At 44.0% G+C, this 20,579-nt stretch overlaps 1 protein-coding gene and 1 non-coding gene across 2 annotated transcripts in view; both read right to left on the bottom strand.

Annotated features, from left to right (window-relative positions):
- Nucleotides 1-16,326: 16,326 nt before the first annotated feature.
- Nucleotides 16,327-16,400, bottom strand: TRNAT-AGU (transfer RNA threonine (anticodon AGU)). The gene has a single exon. It is a non-coding gene; the product is annotated as a tRNA-Thr (tRNA).
- Nucleotides 16,401-18,609: 2,209 nt separating this feature from the next.
- WDR88 (WD repeat domain 88) overlaps nt 18,610-20,579 on the bottom strand; it is a 48,180-nt gene continuing 46,210 nt past the window's right edge. The window contains exon 11 of the mRNA XM_086351765.1: nt 18,610-18,877. Coding sequence (XP_086207891.1) covers nt 18,704-18,877 — 174 coding nt within the window. The 3' untranslated portion in view covers nt 18,610-18,703. The remainder of the gene's footprint in view (nt 18,878-20,579) is intronic.

Genomic DNA, 20,579 nt, shown 5'->3' with positions numbered 1-20,579 from the left:
GAGCCTGTGTGCTGCAATGAAGACCTAACACAACCAACATAAGTAAATAAATAAGTTTTAAAATAAAAAGTAAAATACCAACAACAAGGTCCTACTATATATTAATAGCACAGGGAACTATTTTCAAATAAGTTATTATGGGAAAGAATACCAAAAAATAATGTACGTGTAAGTATAACAATCACTTTGCTGTACGGCAGAAGTTAACACAACAGTGTAAATCAGGTTTACTTCAATTTAAAATAAAATAACTGATTGCAACAGACTTCTAAGAAGCCACTCTGTTCAGAAGTAAGTGATAGAATATCTCAGGGATGCAGACCAGTGAGGAATCAAAACATGAAGGCCGGAAACCAGTCCACACTAAATCCTACACCTGCCCTTCACTCTCCATTTTAATGCTCCTCCAGCTTGAATTAGGGCACTCCCCCCACAGATCTTCTAAGCTCATGTTACAGCTCCCAGAGCACAGAGTAAATCGTTTCACGCCTAATAGACACTCCATGCTTGCTGAGTTTCAGTTAAATTTAGATGAGTTTTTGTATTAAAGTATAATCTGATTATAAGAAGTATAATGTAGTGTGAAATGTTTTCTGTTTCTCTGTTAGTTACCTATTAGCTTAAATAATAAAATCTTGTAAATATCATTTGTACAAATACATTCAACATTACAGTTTGATTTATAAAAATAACTGCATGATTGAACAGAGCTGGTAGGGAGGGAACTCCATGATTGATTTTGTCTCCCTAAGAACCCAGCACAGCGGAGACCCCACACACTCCAGACTCTTCCCTGATAGCCAGGCTTCTTCCCCAGGAGGATGTCAGAAGGTTCATCCCCAAGGCTGAGCCTGCCCTCCAAATGATAACTAAATGTGAAACCCTTCTCAGGAAGCAGCTAATGGGGTGTATAAATCCCTGTCCTCCTGGCCCAGATGAACCCCTATCTGGAGCCCCTTTTAAGCTGTAATTACACAGAAGGTAGAAATAGGGGGTGATGAGACAACCCCTAAATGAAGGCCTGGCCCTGCCATGAGGACACAGGACATAGGCAAGAAAAACTGGTGGGTCAGACTGGGGTAAAGTTCCAGATTTTTAACAAAATTGTGGTAACACGATTTTGATTATTTTAATATTTTAATTGAGATTAACTTTCAAGCAATAAAATGCATACATAATAAGTAAACATTAGATGAGTTTTGATAAACATATCCCTACCAAGATGAAGAGCATTTCCATCATCCCAGAAAGGTTTATTTTTTGTGCCCCTTCTTAGTCAATCCCTCCACCATATAGGCAACAATTGATCTACTATCACTGTGATAAATTTGCATTTTCTCAAGTTTTACATAAATGAACTCATGAACCCTGTGCTGTTTAACTATCTCCAATGTGAGATTTTGTTCACGTGAGTATATTGGAAATCCATACCTTTTTGTGACTGCATAGAAATTCTCTGCCTGGATATGCCATGGTTTATCTGTGTCCTGTGACAGACACCTGGGCTAGTCTCAGTTTTTGCCATTGTACTTAGAGCATCTGTGAACATTTGTGTACAGGTCTTTGTTTTAATTTCTCATGTACAAATGCTAATTTTTCTTTGATAAACACTCAGATTGTTGATAACCTATCTTTTCAAATTCTGATTCATTTCAGTTCAGTTCAGTCTCTCAGTCGTATCCAACTCTTTGCAACCCCATGGACTGCAGCACACCAGACCTCCCTGTACATCACCAGCTCCCAGAGTTTACTCAAACTCATGTCCATTGAGTCGGTGATGCCATCCAACCATCTCATCCTCTGTCGTCCCCTTCTCCTCCTGCCTTCAGTCTTTCCCAGCATGAGGGTCTTTTCAAAAGAGTCAGCTCTTCGCATCAGGTGGTCAAAATATTGGAGTTTCAGCTTTAGCATCAGTCCTTCCAATGAATATTCAGGACTGATTTCCTTTAGGATGGACTGGTTGGATCTCCTTGCTGTCCAAGGGACTCTCAAGAGTCTTTTCCAACACCACAGTTCAAAAGCATCAATTCTTCGGCAGTCAGCTTTCTTTATGGTCCAACTCTCACATCCATACATGACTACTGGAAAAACCAGTAGTCAAAGTCCAGCTTTGACTAGGACCTTTGTTGGCAAAGTAATGTCTCTGCTTTTTAATATGTTGTCTAGGTTGGCCATAACTTTCCTTCCAAGGAGTAAGCATCTTTTAATTTCATGGCTGCAGTCACCATCTGCAGTGATTCTGGAACCCAAAAGGATAAGGTCTGTTACTGTTTCCATTGTTTCCTATCTATTTGCCATGAAGTGATGGGACCAGATGCCATGATCTTAGTTTTCTGAATGTTGAGCTTGAAGCCAACTTTTTCACTCTCCTCTTTCACTTTCATCAAGAGGTTCTTTAGTTCCTCTTTGCTTTCTGCCATAAGGGTGGTGTCATCTGCATATCTGAGGTTATTGATATTTCCCCCAGCAATACTGATTCCAGTTTGTGCTTCATCCTGTCCAGAATTTCTCATGATGTGCTCTGCATATAAGTTAAATAAGCGTGGTGACAATATACAGCCTTGATGTACTCCTTTCTGGATTGGAACCAGTCTGTTGTTCCATGTCCAGTTCTAACTGTTGCTTCTTGGCTTGCATACAGATTTCTCAGGAGGCAGGTCAGGTGGTCTGGTATTCCCATCTCTAAGAATTTTCCACGGTTTGTTGTGATTCACGTAGTCAAAGGCTGTGGCATAGTCAATAAAGCAGAAGTAGATGTTTTTCTGGAAGTCTCTTGAAATTCTGATAAGATGAGGTAATTTCTATGACTCTGCTAACCTCGCTGGGTCCTTCCTCTGCCAAAAATTATTTTGTTACTTATATGTATTGCAGATGTCTTTTTCTAGTTTGTTGTGATCTTTTTTCCCCTTAAGATTAAATTTATCCTTCAATATCCCAATTTTCAGAACCCAGGATTTGCTCCCTCCCCCAAATCTTACAAACTATTGAAGAGACTATTATCAAACTGTAAGAGACTCAGGCAAGAGGGCTTCTTTAAAAAGCCATATCCAAACATAAAGGGAGGTCCTACATAGCAGGAGTATAGAAATTTTAATATAATAGGAATATTATCCCATTCACCATCAGTTCAGTTCAGTTCAGTTGCTCAGTCGTATCCGACTCTTTGCAACCCCATGGACTGCAGCACACCAGGCCTCCCTGTCCATCACCAACTCCCAGAGTTTACCCAAATTCATGTCCAACTAGAAATAAACCCAGCAAGAAACAATATAAGACCTAGATTAAGAACACTGTAAACTGACCAAAGGACTTGAAAGAAGACCAAGTCCAAATAACCAAAAAGATAAAACTGTAACAGTCCAAAGGCAAATGCCATACTGAGAAAAAAATATTGATTACACCTATGAAAGGCAAGGGGTTCTTATCTAATATAAATTCCACCTGCAAATCAATAAGAAAAACAAACAACACAGCTGTAATACTGAGCAAAGGATATGAACAGGCAATTCACAGAACAAATGCCATGCCCAGCAAACATATAGAAGGATACCCAACTCCACTTGTAAGCAAAGGAAATGCGGGTTAAAACAATGAGAGCTCATTTTACAAGGCTACCCTGATATTGGCAGTCTCCAGTGCTGCCAGATGTGGAGGAGTGCGTTTTCCAGAACAGCTGGAGGAGGAGGGGAAAGTGTGACCTGTCCACACTACAATCAGCAATCCCTTCTCAACTTTGTCTTAGAAAGACTCATGTGCAATAAGAAACCTGTGTGTGAGGGGAGTGATATCCCAGATTTGTCCTTGGTGGTGAGATTCAGAGAAAACCTCACACCACCATGATGTCCACCAACAAGGGAGGGGTCCTTGTGGGTGCAATAGGACCAACAATTCATGCAATTCATGAATTATATGCAATATAATTCATACAATAGTCATGGTTGGGGTTGGGGAGTGGGAGGGAGGCTCAAGAGAGCGGGAGTATAGGGATACATATAGTGATTCATGCTGTTATACAGCAGAAAGTACCACAACCTTGTAAAACAATTTTACACCAATTAAGTAAATAAATAAATAAAATTTAAAACCAGCCACAGCCAAGCCAGAAACACAAGAGAGTGATAAATGAGAATATAAGGAATTTAGGGGCATGCACCTTGAAAGACTTCCAAGATAAATTTGATGATTACATATGTTAAAAACACATCTAGGTGAGATTTATCAGAGGAATGCAAAGTTGGTTTAACATCTGAAAATGAATTAATGTAATATAACAATAAAATTTAAAAAAAAACACAAAAAACACATAAATATCTCAATGGATACAGACAAAGCATCTGACAAAATCTTTTCATGGAGAAATACACTCAACAAACTAGGAATAGAGAACTTCCTCAACCTCATAACAGACATCTGTGAAGAATCTGTAGCTAACATCATGCTTAATAGTGAAAGACTGGATGCTTTGCCCCTAAGATCAGGGAAAAAACAAGGATGTGTGGTCTCACCACTTCTATTCAGTACTGAACTAGAGATCTAGCCAAAGCAACTAGGCACAAAAATGAAATAAATGATATCCAGAATGGAAAAAACAGCAATTTTTTCTATTCACAGAATATATGATTTGTATAGTAAAGCTCTAAAGAACTCACTAAAAAAGTATTAGAGCTAATAAAAGAGTCCAGCAAGGCTTCAGGATATAAGATTACGATTAAAAAAAAACCGATTGTATTTCTATATATTTGCAATGAACAATATAAAAATACAATTAAGAAAATAATTCCATTTATAATAACATCAAAAAGAAGAATAAATTTAACAAAAGTCCAAAATGTGTACTCCAAAGAGAAAAAAAAAATGTTGAAAGAAATTAAAGGCCTGAATAAAGGAAAACGAATGATATGTTCATGGATTGGAAGAGTTAATATTGCTAAGGCAGCAATTCTCTCCCCAAAATTATCTACAAATTCAAGGTAATCCTTAACAAAATCCCAGCTGGCTTACTTGCAGAAACTGAAAAACATGCTAAAATACATATGGAAACTCAAGGGACCCAGAGTAGCCAAAACAATCTTGGAGAAGAATTAAGCTGGATTCACAATGCCCAATTTCCAAACTTATTGCAAAACTGCAGTTATCAAAACAATTCAATACTTAAATAAGGATAGACATATAGATCAATGGATTTGATTTAGCTCTTACCTGAATGGTCTAGTAGTTTTTTCTTTACTTTCTCCAATTTAAGTCTGAATTTTGCAATGAGGAGTTCATGATCTGAGCCAGAGTCAGCTCCTGGTCTTGTTTTTGCTTTTGAACTGTGGTGTTGGAGAAGACTCTTGAGAGTCCCTTGGGCTGCAAGGAGATCCAACCAGTCCATCCAAAAGGAAATTGGTCCTGAATATTCATTGGAAGGATTGCTGCTGAAGCTGAAATTCCAATGCTTTGGCCACCTGATGCAAAGAACTGACTCATTTGAAAAGAACCTGATGCTGGGAAAGATTGAAGGCAGGAAAGATGTGACGACAGAGGATGAGGTGGTTGGATGGCATCGCCAACTCAATGGACATGAGTTTGAGTAAACTCCAGGAGATAGTGATGGACAGGGAAGCCTGGCATGCTGCAGTCCATGGGGTCGCCAGGAGTCGGACACAACTGAGCAACTGAGCTGAAATGAACTGAGAGATTAATGGAATAAGACTGAGAATTCAGAAGAAAAACACTCATGTTTATGATCAATTGATTTTCAATAAATGATGCTGAGATACCAGGATATCCACATGCAAAATAATGAAGTTAGACCCTTACTTCACATGATATACAAAATTAACTCGAAATGAATCAGAAACCAAAGTAAAAGAAAAAATTTTAAACCCTTAAAAAAATGTAATTGTAAAACTTTGTGACCTTGGATTTAGCAATGGAATCTTAGACACAAAAAAGCATAAACAAAAAAAAAAGAAAAAAGAATAGATAAATTAGACTCAATCAAAATTACAAGTTTTTGAACTTCAAATGATGGTCAGAAATATTCCACATGCCTCAGAGCAACTAAGCCTGAGCGATACAACTACTGAAGCCCACATGCCCTAGAACCTGGGTTCTTCAACAAGAGAAGCCACCACGATGAGAAGCCCGCACCCTGCAACTAAAGAAAGCCCATGCACAGCAATGAAGACCCAGTGTAGCCAGTAAATACAGAATAATTTGTTTTAATGACAGTATAAAGAAAGTGGGGGCTTCCAAGGTGGTGCTAAGTCACTTCAGTCATGTCCAACTCTCTGCGACCCCATAGACGGCAGCCTACCAGGCTTCCCCGTCCCTGGGATTCTCAAGGCAAGAACACTGGAGTAGGTTGCCATTTCCTTCTCCAATGCATGGAAGTGAAAAGTGAAAGTGATGTCGCTCAGTCATGTCTGACTCTTAGCGACCCTATGGACTGCAGCCTACCAGGCTCCTCCGTCCATGGATTTTCCAGGCAAGAGTACTGGAGTGGGGTGCCGTTGCCTTCTCTAAGGTGGTGCTAGTGGCAATGCAGGAGACATAAGAGATGCATGTTCAATCACTGGGTGCAGAAGATCCCCTGAAGGAAATGGCAACCCACTCCATTATTCTTGCCTGAAAAATTCCATGGACAGAGAAGCCTGGCAGGCTTCAGTCCATAAGGTTTCAAATAGTCAGACACAACTGAAGCAACTTAGCATGGATGCACACACGCATGAAGAAAGTGAAAACTCACAGAATGGCATGAAATATTTGTAAATTATGTATCTGATAAGGAACGTGTATGAAGAATAATTAAATGCAATAAAAAAGACAACCCATTAATACTTTAATGGGCAAATGATCTGAATAGACATTTCTCCAAAGATATACAAATGGTCAACAAGTGCATGAAAAGATGCTCACCACCATAAGTCATTAAAAGAATGCAAATTGAAACCACAGTGAGATATCACATCAAACTTACTAGGATGGCTATAAAAAGATAATAACAAGTGTTGTCAAGGTTGTGGAGAAATTAGAACCCTCATAATTAAAGGATATGTTTTGTGGGTTGGGTTTTTTTTTTTTTTTTTTTTGTGGGGAAGGGCAATTTTATGTGTCAACTTGACTGGGTCACCAGGGTGCCCAGACATTTGATCAAACATTATTCTGGGTGTGTCTATAAGGGTGTTTCTGGATGAAATTACATATTTGAATTGGTAGATTGAGTAAAGCATATTATGGAGTAATTACTGAGTAAATTGATTCCTAAGTTAATTACTGGGTAATTACCGAGTAATTACTGAGTGAAGCCTGTGAACTCAGTAAAGCATATTACTCCCTAACCTGGGTGGGCCTTATCCAATCAATTGAAAACCTAACAGTAAACCCTTATGAAGTACTTTCTCTGTGTGATCTAAGGGTGAAAATAACTCATTTAGTCTTTAGGACAAGCAAATGAGGTAATTATTATTATTCTCATTTTACACGTGCAGAAACTGAGCCTCAGAGAGGATAAGAAATGTGCTGAACATTTATCGCCGGCAACAAACACACAGCTGCTGCTGCTGCTGCTGCTGCTGCTAAGTCGCTGCAGTCGTGTCCGACTCTGTGCGACCCCATAGACGGCAGCCCACCAGGCTCCCCCGTCCCTGGGATTCTCAAGCCAAGAACACTGGAGTGGGTTGCCATTTCCTTCTCCAATGCATGAAAGTGAAAAGTGAAAATGAAGTCACTCAGTCTTGTCCAACTCTTAGTGACCCCATGGACTGCAACCTACTGGGCTCCTCCGTCCATGGGATTTTCCAGGCAAGAGTACTGGCGTGGGTTGCCACTGCCTTCTCCGAAACACACCTGGCACAGCAGTCTGATTCCACAGTCAGTGTTCTTACCCATTAACACAGATGATGTGCTGTGCTTAGTGGCTTAGTTGTGTCTGACTCTTTGTGACCTCATGGACTGTAGTCTGCCAATCTCTTCTGTCCACGGGAATTCTCCAGGCAAGAATACTGGAGTGGGTTGCCATGCCCTCCTCAATACAGACAATACTGCTTCGCATGTATCTTGGTCTATACATTTCTTTTTAAATATTTATTTATTATTCCTTTATTTGACTGTGCTAAATCTTTAGCTGTGGCATGTGGGATCTAGTTCCCTGACCAGAGATCAAACCCAGGGCCCCTGCATTTGGAATGTGTAGTCTTAGCCACTGAACGAGTGGGGAAGTTCCAGTCTATACATTTCTTTTTTGAACTTTCATCAGGAGGCTGTATTGGTATGATTTCAAAACTTTACTTAAATCATAATTTTGTCATCAAGATAATTCATTCAACACTATCAAAGGAGTCACTGAAATGAATGGAGGAGTCACTGGTCAATAAAAACGATGTCACCACATTCCAATCCTCAGTTACCATAATTCAGAGTTGTTTCATTGAGGGGAACACATGCAACCCCTCACACATTTCCCAACACTCTCTCTTATCCCGCCTCTCTTAAAATCCTTCAAGGCTCCAAAAGCTTTTTCACTAAAACAGTGGTTCTCAATTCTTTTTACCTTGAGATCTCTTTGTACTCTTAAAAATTACTGAGCATCCCAAAGAAGTTTTTATTTGGAATATATCTATCAATAATTTGAGATATTAGAAATTAAAATTGAGACAAATTTATAAATATGTATTAATGTTTTAAAGTAACAATAAGTTTTAACAATAACTTTAAAACAATGTTTTAAAGTAATAATTACAATAACATTTTGCATGAAACTATTTACAAAATAAAACAAAACTGAGTGAGAAGGTGGCATTGTCTTACAGTTTGCAAATCTTTTTTATGTTGGGTTTAACAGAAGGCAGCTGAATTGTCATATCTACTCCTACATTCAGTCTGCTGTGATATGTTATCTTGGTTGAAATAGAAGACAATATGTCCTCAGAGCGATATGTAGATGGAAAACAGAGGAGTATTTTAATAGCCTTTTCCAGAAAATTGTGGATATTCTTCTTTTATCCTATACCTAGAACCCCCACCAAGGTTCTAAGGCAGATTCTTAACCACTGGACCACCAGGGAAGTCCCAGAAAGTTTTTAAATACTGGAAAACTGTCGAGCTCATGGTGGTGGATACAACTTTTCTAAAACTTGTGTTTTGGTTTGGAAATCCACATTTTATCATTGGCAACAAATACTGTCAGTTGGTTTCCTTGAAGTGATAGGTTCACTTTATTCATTTTTAAGAAGATGTCTATTAAATGTGAATAAGCATGTTTGCCTGTCGGTTATCTTTTCAAGTGGAAATGGTGTTCTGTGAAAACCGTTGCCTTGTCACCCGATAAACAATCACACAAGTACTTTTTCTTAAAACAACCACTGAACCTTGATACTTGGCAGAAGGGCTCTTTGCCTACTTCCCATTTCCTCACACAAAATATTAAAGTACTTGTGTTAAGATTTAATAAAATTAATAATGCTTACTGCTCCATAAGCAAATTCTTAAGGGAAACTGGCTTTTTCTCTGTGAAAGAGTAGAAAGTGAAGTTGCCCAGTTGTGTCCGACTCTCTGCGACCTCATGGACTGTAGCCCACTAGGCTCCTCTGTCCATGGGATTTTCCAGGCAAGAATACTGGAGTGGGTCACCATTTCCTTCTCCAAGGAAACTTCTGGACCCAGGGATCAAACTCAGGTCTCCTGTATTGCAGGCAGATCCTTTACCATCTGGAGAAGGAAATGGCAACCCATTCCAGTATTCTTGCCTGGAGAATTCCACATACAGAGGAGCCTTTGCTATAGTCCATGGGGTAACAAAGAGTCAGACATGACTGAGTAAGTAAAACAAACAAACATCTTTACTATCTGAGCCACCAGGGAATTCTGAAAGTGTAGTAGTGAAGAATAAATATAATGATAACTACGGCCCTGTGGCCCCACTGCCTTGAATTTACCCACATCTATGCTGATGTGTTGTAGCCCATCGATGACAATGTGAGCACAGTGAAAAAGTGACATACAGTAAAATCATGAAAGTAGAGTTGACCACCTAGAGAGTCTTAGGGACCCCTAGGGTTCCAGGAACCACATTTTGAGAACTGGTGCCTTACGGTATTTGAAAAGGCCGAACTAACTGTCCAAAAAATGCATAATCCAAACAATATAATATGTTGAGTTTTTAAAAAGTCATGTGTCCAGGGGCTTCCTTGGAAGTCCACTGGCTAAGAGTCCATGCTCCCAATGCAGAAGACCTAGGTTCAATCCCTGGTCAGGGAAACAGATCCCACATGTGACAACTAAGAGTTTGCATGCTGCTAGTAAAGATGTCCCTTGCCATGATGACATAGAACAATAGACTGGTTCCAAATAGGAAAAGGAGTACGTCAAGGCTGTATATTGTCACCCTGTTTATTTAACTTATATGCAGAGTACATCATGAGAAACGCTGGGCTGGAAGAAGCACAAGCTGGAATCAAGATGCCAAGAGAAATATCAATAACCTCAGATGTGCAGATGACACCACCCTTATGGCAGAAAGTGAAGAGGAACTAAAAAGCCTCTTGATGAAAGTGAAAGAGGAGAGGGAAAAAGTTGGCTTAAAGCTCAACATTCAGAAAACTAAGATCATGGCATCTGGTCCCATCACTTCATGGGAAATAGATGGGGAAACAGTGGAAACAGTGTCAGACTTTATTTTTCTGGGCTCCAAAATCACTGCAGATGGTGACTGCAGCCATGAAATTAAAAGACGCTTACTCCTTGGAAGGAAAGTTATGACCAACCTAGATAGCATATTCAAAAGCAGAGACATTACTTTGCCAACAGAGGTTCGTCTAGTCAAGGCTATGGTTTTTCCTGTGGTCATGTATGGATGTGAGAGTTGGACTGTGAAGAAGGCTGAGCGCCAAAGAATTGATGCTTTTGAACTGTGGTGTTGGAGAAGACTCTTGAGAGTCCCTTGGACTGCAAGGAGATCCAACCAGTCCATTCTGAAGGAGATCAGCCCTGGGATTTCTTTGGAAGGAATGATCCTAAAACTGAAACTCCAGTACTATGGCCTCCTCATGTGAAGAGTTGACTTATTGGAAAAGACTCTGATGCTGGGAGGGATTGGGGGCAAGAGCAGAAGGGGATGACAGAGAATGAGATGGCTGGATGGCATCACTGACTCGATGGATGTGAGTCTGAGTGAACTCTGGGAGTTGGTGATGGACAGGGAGGCCTGGCATGCTGCAATTCATGGGGTCGCAAAGAGTCGGACACGACTGAGTGACTGAACTGATCTGATCTGATCTGATCTGCCACAATGAAGATCAAAGATCCAGCATGCTGAAACTAACACCTGGCACAGCCAAATACATATATTTAAAAAAAAAGTCACGTGTCCACAAATGCCTATTACAGTCCAAGCACCATTAGGTAGACAGACATATAAGGCTGCCCACCTGCCCGGGCCTAATGCTCTTTGAGAAGGTGGACAAGAGACAAAATGATTTCAGACTGTGAAAAGGCTACAAGGAAACAGGCAAGATGAGGTATGGGATGCTGACCCAGAGGAACCTGTACAGAGCATGGTGAGAGGAGGCCTTCCAAAGAGGTGATACACTTATTGACTGCCAAGAGAGGAGAAAGAGCCATTTCTGCAAAAGGCCCAGGAAATAGCATTCCAAGTGCAGGGCACAGCAAGTAGAAAGGCCCCATGCAGAAATAGCACAACATTTTTAAAAGAAAAGAAGGAGGGTTGGGCTCAACCCTGGGCTTAAATCTCTTTTCTGGCTTTGCTCACTGTCCAGGAGTGAGGATGTCTTCAAAGTTACCTGCTGCAGGCAAGGCTGTGTGTGCTTAGTCACTCAGGCGTGTCTGACTCTTTGTGACCCCATGGGCTGTGTAGCCCGCCAGGCTCCTCCATCCATGGAATTCTCCAGTCAAGAATACTGGAGTGGGTATTGGCACAAAAACAAATATAGACCGATGGAACAAGATAGAAAGCCCAGAAATAAACCCATGCACTTACGGTACCTTATTTGTGACAAAGGAGGCAAGAATATTCAATGGGGCAAAGACAGCCTCTTCAATGGTGCTGGAAAATGGTGCTGGAAAAAACTGGACTGCTACATGTAAAAGAATTAAATTAGAACACTTCCTTACACCATAGGCAAAAATATACTCAAAATGGATTAAAGTCATAAATGTAAGACCAGAAACTATAAAACTCTTACAGGAAAACATAGGCAGAACACTCGATGACATAAATCAAAGCACGATCCTCTATGACCCACCTCCTAGAGTAATAGAAATACAAACAAAAGTAAACAAGTGGGACCTGATTAAACTTAAAAGCTTTTGCACAGCAAAGGAAACTATAAGCCAGGTAAAAAGACAACCCTCAGAATGGGAGAAAATAATAGCAAATGAAACAACTGACAAAGGATTACTTTCCAAAATATACAAGCAGCTCATATAACTCAATACCAGAAAAACAAACAAAAAGTAGGAAAAAAATGGTACTGAATCAAAAAAGAAGGAAAAAGACTTAAATAGACATTTCACCAAAGAAGATATACAGATGGCTGACAAGCACATGAAAAGATGCTCAACATCACTCATTATTAGAGAAATGCAAGTAAAAACTACAATGAGGTATCACCTCACACCAGTCAGAATGGCCATCATCAAAAATAAATGCTGGAGAGGGTGTGGAGAAAAGGAAACACTCTTGCACTGTAGGTGGGAATGTAATTGATACAGCCACTATGTAAGACAGTATGGAGATTCCTTAAAAAACTAGGAATTAAACCACCATATGACCCAGCAATCCCACTCCTAGGCATATACCCTGAGGAAACCAAAACTGAAAAAGACACATGTATCCCATTGTTCACTGCAGCACTATTTACAATAGCTACAACATGGAAGCAACCTAGATATCCATCAACAGATGAATGGATGAAGAAGTTGTGGTAAGTATACACAATGGAATATTCAGTTCAGTTCAGTTCAGTTCAGTCGCTCAGTTGTGTCTGACTCTTTGCAACCCCATGAGTTGCAGCATGACAGGCCTCCCTGTCCATCACCAACTCCCAGAGCTCACTCAAACTCATGTCCATCGAGTCGGTGATGCCATCCAGCCATCTCATCCTCTGTCGTCCCCTTCTCCTCTTGCCCCCAATCCCTCCCAGCATCAGAGTCTTTTCCAATGAGTCAACTCTTCGCAGGAGGTGGCCAAAGTACTGGAGTTTCAGTTTTAGCATCATTCCTTCCAAAGAAATCCCAGGGCTGATCTCCTTCAGAATGGACTGGTTGGATCTCCTTGCAGTCCAAGGGACGCTCAAGAGCCTTCTCCAACAACACAGTTCAAAAGCATCAATTCTTTGGCGCTCAGCTTTCTTCACAGTCCAACTCTCACATCCATACATGACCACTGGAAAAACCACAGCCTTGACTAGAGGAACCTTTGTTGGCAAAGTAATATCTCTGCTTTTGAATATGCTATCTAGGTTGGTCATAACTTTCCTTCCAAGGAGTAAATGTCTTTTAGTTTCATGGCTGCAATCACCATCTGCAGTGATTTTGGAGCCCAGAAAAATAAAGTCTGACACTGTTTCCACTGTTTCCCCATCTATTTCCCATGAAGTGATGGGACCAGATGCCATGATCTTAGTTTTCTGAATGTTGAGCTTTAAGCCAACTTTTTCACTCTTCTCTTTGACTTTCATCAAGAGGCTTTTTAGTTCCTCTTCACTTTCTGCCATAAGAGTGGTGTCATCTGCATATCTGAGGTTATTGATATTTCTCCCAGCAATCTTGATTCCAGCTGTGCTTCTTCCAGCCTAGCGTTTCTCATGATGTACTCTGCATATAAGTTAAATAAGCAGGGTAACAATATACAGCCTTGACGTATTCCTTTTCCTATTTGGAACCAGTCTGTTGTTCCATGTCCAGTTCTAACTGTTGCTTTCTGACCTGCATACAGGCTTCTCAAGAGGCAGGTCAGGTGGTCTGGTATTCCCATCTCTTTCAGAATTTTCCACAGTTTCTTGTGATCCACACAGTCAAAGGCTGTGGCATAGTCAATAAAGCAGAAATAGATGTTTTTCTGGAACTCTCTTGCTTTTTTGATGATCCAGAGGATGTTGGCAATTTGATCTCTGGTTCCTCTGCCTTTTCTAAAATCAGCTTGAACATCTGGAAGTTCACAGTTCACGTATTGCTGAAGCCTGGCTTGGAGAATTTTGAGCATTACTTTACTAGTGTGTGAGATGAGTGCAATTGTGTGGTAGTTTGAGCATTCTTTGGCATTGCCTTTCTTTACTCAGGCATAAAAAGGAATGCATTTGAGTCAGTTCTAATGAGGTGGATGAACCTAGAGCCTATTATACAGAATGAAGTAAGTCAAAAAGAGAAAGATAAATATCATATGCTAATGCATATATATGGAATCTAGAAAAATGGTACTGAAGAATTTATTTACAGAGCAGCAATGGAGAAACAGACATAGAGAATAGACTTATGGACATGGGGAGGGGGGAGGCAGGGTGAGATGTATGGAGAGAGTAACATGGAAACTTACATTACCATATGTAAAATAGATAGTCAATGGGAATTTGCTGTATGTCTCAGGAAACTCAAACAGGGGCTCTGTATCAACCTAGAGGGGTGAGATGGGAGGGAGGTTCAAAAGGGAGGGGATATATGTATACCTATGGCTGATTCATGTTGAGGTTAGACAGAAAACAACAAAATTCTGTAAAGCAATTATCCTTCAATTTAAAAAAAGTTAAAAATGTAAAAAAAAAAGAATACTGGATTGGGTTGCCATGCCCTTCTCCAGGGGATCTTCCCAACCCAAGGATCAAACCCAGGACTCCTGCATTGGGGGTACATTCTTTACCATCTGAGCCACCAGGTAAGCCAACACAAAGGGATAATGGCTCACAGATGCTTTTCTCCATCTGACCTTCCCTAAGACCCAGATTCACACTCCCAACCAAGGACTCCCCTTATCTATCTAACAGGCAAATGGTCAAAACTGACTCCGAATACCTCAGGCTAGCAGTAAAGACGTGCCAGAAAAAAAATGACTCAAGCCCTATAACCAATAAAGTCTTCTTCTCCAATTGGGTTAGGAGGATTCTCCTATCAGAAATGCAAAGCCTCAAAGTATTCCTACAAGTTTTCCTTTGCAACACCAAACAAAACCAAACAAGCGGCAAAGGGCAAGAACTGACCCGCAACAAAGAGGGAAACACACACAGACACACACACACACACAACTCAGAACCATGGGAGAAGGCGAGAAAGGTGCAGCTTCTGGAGCAGGTGATCTGCGTACAGACGCTGATGCCATAAACTGCGATTTCTGCGACTCTTCGGGACTGTCCTGAAGCATGTAACAGGAAAATTGTTGAGGTTGACGTGAGAATTCCTGGATAACTTGTTCTTTTCTTTCCAAGGCCTCATTGACCCCTCCAGAGACTCCGATGCAATTGCTCGGGGTCAGAACCCACAATCATCTACTTGTGCAGCTCCGGGCCTTAGGATTCAGCCTCACAGAAGGCACCTCGGAGAAGCTGGCTCTAAACTTGGCACAGGGAGTCCCATTTGAGGCTCCCTCCCTGGAAATTTCATACTTTCATCACCCCGAGAGTCGCTCTGGCAGGGTTCAATCCTCCTTTCTCCCCGGCGACTTTGGGCCTCCCTTGACCTCATCGAACCCGTCTTTCAGTTTGGGGAAAGATGATCCGGATTGTGTGGCTAGAGAGAGAGGAGTAAGTCGGGAGAGCTGTGTGAGGGGCGCCCAGCACCGAGAAATCGATGGAGGAGCGCGAGGGCTGGGCCTCGCCACGCAGCCGCCGCGGAACCTGTGCAGGTCTCCAACCCCAGAGTGTTCCCATGGCTAAATGGAAGTCCTGCGCCGCCTCCAGCTAACGTCCCATCGGCACCGAAGCCCCAGTCAGTGATCCCACGCCACTCAAGAAACTCTAGGGACTCCGAGCAGGGCCAGCGCCCCACCGCGCCACGGGCAGGGGCTGACTAAAATGGCTTATTAAGCTCTCTTTCCCCTGATGCTAGGAAAGATTGAAGGCAGTAGAAGAGGGAGACGGGATGAGAGGGTTAGCGTTAGGGTTAGGGTGCATGGCATCACCGACTCCACGGACCTGAGTTTGAGCAAACTCCCGGAGATAATGAAGTCCAGGGAAGCCTGGCGTGCAGCCACCCACCGGGTCGCAAAGGGTCAGACACGACAGAGACTGAACTGCAACAAAGCCTCATGTCATACCCCCAAAGCGAGGAGGAACAGGGTAGAGGCGCAGCAAAATTGGGTTAGTTGGGCAAAAAGAGAGCCGGGACGCTCGGTTGAGGCACCGCTGGGATTCGAACCCAGGATCTCCTGTTTACTAGACAGGCGCTTTAACCAACTAAGCCACGGCGCCACCCGCGTTTCAGCTTTGCAAATCTGTTCCCCATCTGTTGCCTAGATAGGCTGCGCGCATGCGCACAAACTGTGTTGGTGGGTGACGCATGCGCGGTGTAAGGTCTCTGTCACAGGCAACTTAGACCAGGGGCACTCTGAAACCGGAAGCTCGGACAGTGAGCTGAGGGGCCGGTGATCTCAGTGTTGTGGTATCTGCTCTCCGACGTGGAGCCAGGATGGCCCGTCTTTAGGGGATGCTCGCGCAAGGTCCGGTCTCCGGCCCTCCATAACTGGTGCAGGGAAGCCCCACGCTGTCCGGCAAGGCCGAGCCCCTCCCGCGCCAGAGATCCCGGCCCCGCGAGCGCTGCCTGGCCGCCGGCTGCCCCCGCGCTGGGTCTCGGCTCACACCCGGCGGTGGTCCCACGGTGACCACGCGTCGGACCCATAGCACTGGCGCCCTCAGCCTGGGAAGCCGATTGCCCTCCTCGGCCGCACACTAGCCACCGTGATCTCGGGCGCCGCCGGTTCTGGGGGCTCATTCGCCCGTCGGTCAACACCAGACCTCTAGGTTCCACTGGGCCTCTTCCGCGGGTCCTGAGCACAGAAAGAATCCGGGGCACCGAGGGGACCCTGAATAAGCACTGAAGGATCCAGAGCTTCAAGGGGCCTAGGCTGCCGCCCTTGGAGCATCAACACCATACGTGGGAGGATTCTGCTCCCAGAGAAAAGCAGAGCCCTACCGACCAAGGCTTCTTCTTTACGCCTTCTGGGGCTCCTCACTCAGACACATCAGCCCCTTCGTCGCAAGACTTTTCAGAGGCCTTTTGAGCAGCAACAAACCCGAAACCTGCTAATTCATTGACCTAGAGATTTCTCCAGTGGGAGCGTTTCATCCACAGGAGGAATGTCAGTCTCTGCAGACCTATGTACACAAGAAGGTTCGTTCCAGCACTGTTTGTAAAAGTCAAAAAGGAGAAGCAACCTAAGTGTCCATCCCTGGGGACAGTGTTGATACATGCAGGCTGTCCATCCTCCTCCGCAGTGAGGAAAAATCTCTGCGTGTCTTCGTGTGAGGGAGAAGGGATACGACTTCTCTTCCAATACTGGGAGGCCATTCAGTGGAGTTTTGCCGTGTACCATCCATCATCATTGTAAATTAATGGATAAATACTGAACAGTCTGCTGAAGCTGGGCAGTCACCCCTGTTGTGACGAAGGAGGGCAGCACCAAGCACAGGGCCTGCTTAGGCAATGACTACCGGGTTAGGGTGCTCTTGGACAGAATTCTAGGATGCCAGTCAATTAACATTAAGTAAATCAGTCCTGCGCCTAAGTTTTTAAGAGGGACCAAGGGGCATACTAATGATATTTGATGGAAATCCTGTGCTGTGCTGAGTCGCTCAGTTGTATGGGACTCTGCGACCCCATGGGGGTAGTCGATATGTCGCCTGCCAGGCTCCTCTGTCCATGGGATTCTCCAGGCCAGAACTCTGGAGACGGTTGCCATGCCCTCCCCCAGGGGATCTTCCCAACCCAGGGATCGAACCCAGGTCTCCTGCAGGAGGATGCTTTACCATCTGAGCCACCAGGGAAACCTGATGGGACTCCTGTAAGCCATACCAAATGGAAAAGGGAGCCCTTCTTGTTTACCTGAAACCTTCACTCTTTGTGCAGTAATTGATTTACATTGTATTCGATGCTGTGGAAGCAGGAAGGAGGCTGTACACATGCTTGGGCATTCTGGAAATTGAGGACACTGGGGTGGAAAACAAGCAGCATTCTGTGATGGAAATGCCCTCACCTACCTGCCTAACGAGATCTTCCTCAGCTCTAGGCAGGTGACCATCTGGGTGCATCAGCCAGGGAGGCACCCATAGGGCCACAGTACAGTCCCTTCCACAGAGGGGGGCTACACAGCTTCCTCTTCATTCCACAGACTCTTCCTCAGGGGTTGCTGGTGCCAGCACCCAATGACTGCTTTACAGGGCAAACCCAGAGACCAGAATATGTTCCCAAAATGAGACAGGATGAACACCAGGACATAGAAATAGCCAAAATGTTTCTAGAATTCACACACGCACTGTTTTCCAAAAGCATCTAGATTTATTCTGCATGAAAACTACAGACAAAGGGATCCCTGAGGTGCTGTGGAGCTGAGGAGGCCAAGCAGTGGTGGGAGTCCAGCCAGAGCCTGGCCTGGCCCCTGCCTTATTCTGATGGGCCCACCCACTGGGGAGGGGCCCCAGAGAGAGGTCTCTGCAGAGCCCCCAAGCCTACGTGACAGGTGACCTGGGCTCAAGTCACCCAAAGGGTCTTGTGGCCATCAGCCATCCTCATCTGGGCTGCTCTCCCTTGACAGTGAGGCCTCTCCTTCTGATGAGTGTGAGGCCTCTGTTGACAAGTCTGTCTCATTCATCCGGCAGAGCACACATTTGGTGACTGTTTCAGAAAAGATGTCGCTTTCGTAGATGGAGAAAGGACTGTCACATTCTTCACACTGACACGAAATATTTTAAAAGAGTAGAAAGGAGGTGCTGATCAGAGGAGATTGAGGCATACAGTTTAGAATTCTTCCCCCCCGATCCAACCACCTGGGGCCGGGCTGAGGCAAGAGCTGCCTCTCCTCTCTGGGGTCTCTAAGCCTACAAGGATGGAAACTGCAGACTGCTGAGAGAGAATGAGCTCAGGCTTTCCCCTCTCTTCCCTCACAAAAGCTACACAGGTCCTGCCAACTCGTGTCCCCTGCTGTGGGGTCCCAGCAGTGGGTGAGGGGGAGGGGGAAGTGGAAAGCCACTTGACAATGGCAAGGACTGGGGGTGGATGTCTAACTATCACCCTCTGCTCTCTGCAGAGCGAAACTGTAGAGCCAAGGGGTATCCTAACTACCTGACATCCTCGGGACACCTAGCTTTTAAAAGAGCATCAAGTAGGCAAGACTTCTGAACAAAGCAGGAACATGATAAAGATGCTGAACATCCTCCTCTGTCTCAGCCTGTTTCTGGCCGAAACACCCAGAGGACAGTGGGTAGAGTGACACAGCTTGCTTGTCACATTTTCCCACCAACAAGTGAGCAGCACCATGGGATGGGCTCTTGGGCCATGAACAGAGGTCTCTCAGAGGGTCCCACCACAGCAAGGTACCCCGAGACCAGCCTGCAGGTGGCAAGCCTCCACCCTGGCTCTCCAAGCCCCTATGCTTTGCCACCCTTGCCCTCTCTAGGGCCCCAAAGCCTGCAGGGGAGGTGGGGCAAACCCCACCCAGGGTAGGTCCTCTGGGAAACCTGGCCTCCAGGATTTCTCACATTGATTCAGAGCAAGTCAAATGCAGCAAGCTCATCTTTGCTACAGCTTCAAGTAGTTTCTTTCTTTCCTTCCTTTTACAAGAAAGAAATGTATTTGATCCTTTACCTACCTTATTCTATAGCATAATTACCCACGACCCAAGCCCAGGACAGCAGAGCTCAGAGGAGGCAGTCCCTGGATCCCGCCCTGGTGGCAGGTAGAGACACAAGCACTGCTCTGTGGCCAGTCAGCTTCCAGGGACTAAGGGCCAACATGGCTGCAAAGACCATGAGGATCAGCTGGCCACAAAGATGCGGTTCCATGGGGGACCCACCCATCACCTCCCTGCCCCCAATGCCATTCCCCAATTGCTATTGTTGTTGTTCCATCACTCAGTCATGTCCAACTCTTTGCAACCCCATGGACTGCAGCATGCCAAGCCTCCCTGTCCTTCACTATCTCTCCAAGTTTGCTCAGACTCATGTCCATCGAGTCAGTGATGCCATCCAACCATCTCATCCTCTGTCAACCCCTTCTCCTCCTGACTTCAATCTTTCTCAGCATTAGAGTCTTTTCCAATGAGTAGGCTCTTCATATCAGGTGGCCAAAGGACTGGAGCTTCAGCTTCAGCATCAGTCCTTCCAATGAATTTTCAGGACTGATTTCCTTTAGGATGGACTGGTTTGATCTCCTTGCAATCCAAGGGACTCTCAAGAGACTTCTCCAAAAGCACAGTTCAAAAGTGTTCATCCTTCAGCACTCAGCCAATTAGCCATCCCTAGAAGTGGTAGCTATCAGCTGGGCAACCTTCTGAACAGAGAAGAACCTGGGGGATTCCAGGATTCACAAGGGCCCACGGGGACTCCTCAGCTTCGGGAAGGGGTAGCCAGGTGCCTGCACTGCAGGGCCCCAGCAGG

The sequence above is a fragment of the Bos grunniens genome, chromosome 18, assembly GCF_055505025.1.
Source record: "Bos grunniens cultivar Pamir isolate PY7600 chromosome 18, Bosgru_T2T1.0, whole genome shotgun sequence".
Classification (NCBI taxonomy): Eukaryota; Metazoa; Chordata; class Mammalia; order Artiodactyla; family Bovidae; genus Bos; species Bos grunniens.
The sequence above is the reverse complement of the archived record's forward strand: the minus strand, read 5'-3'. Positions and strand labels throughout refer to the sequence as shown.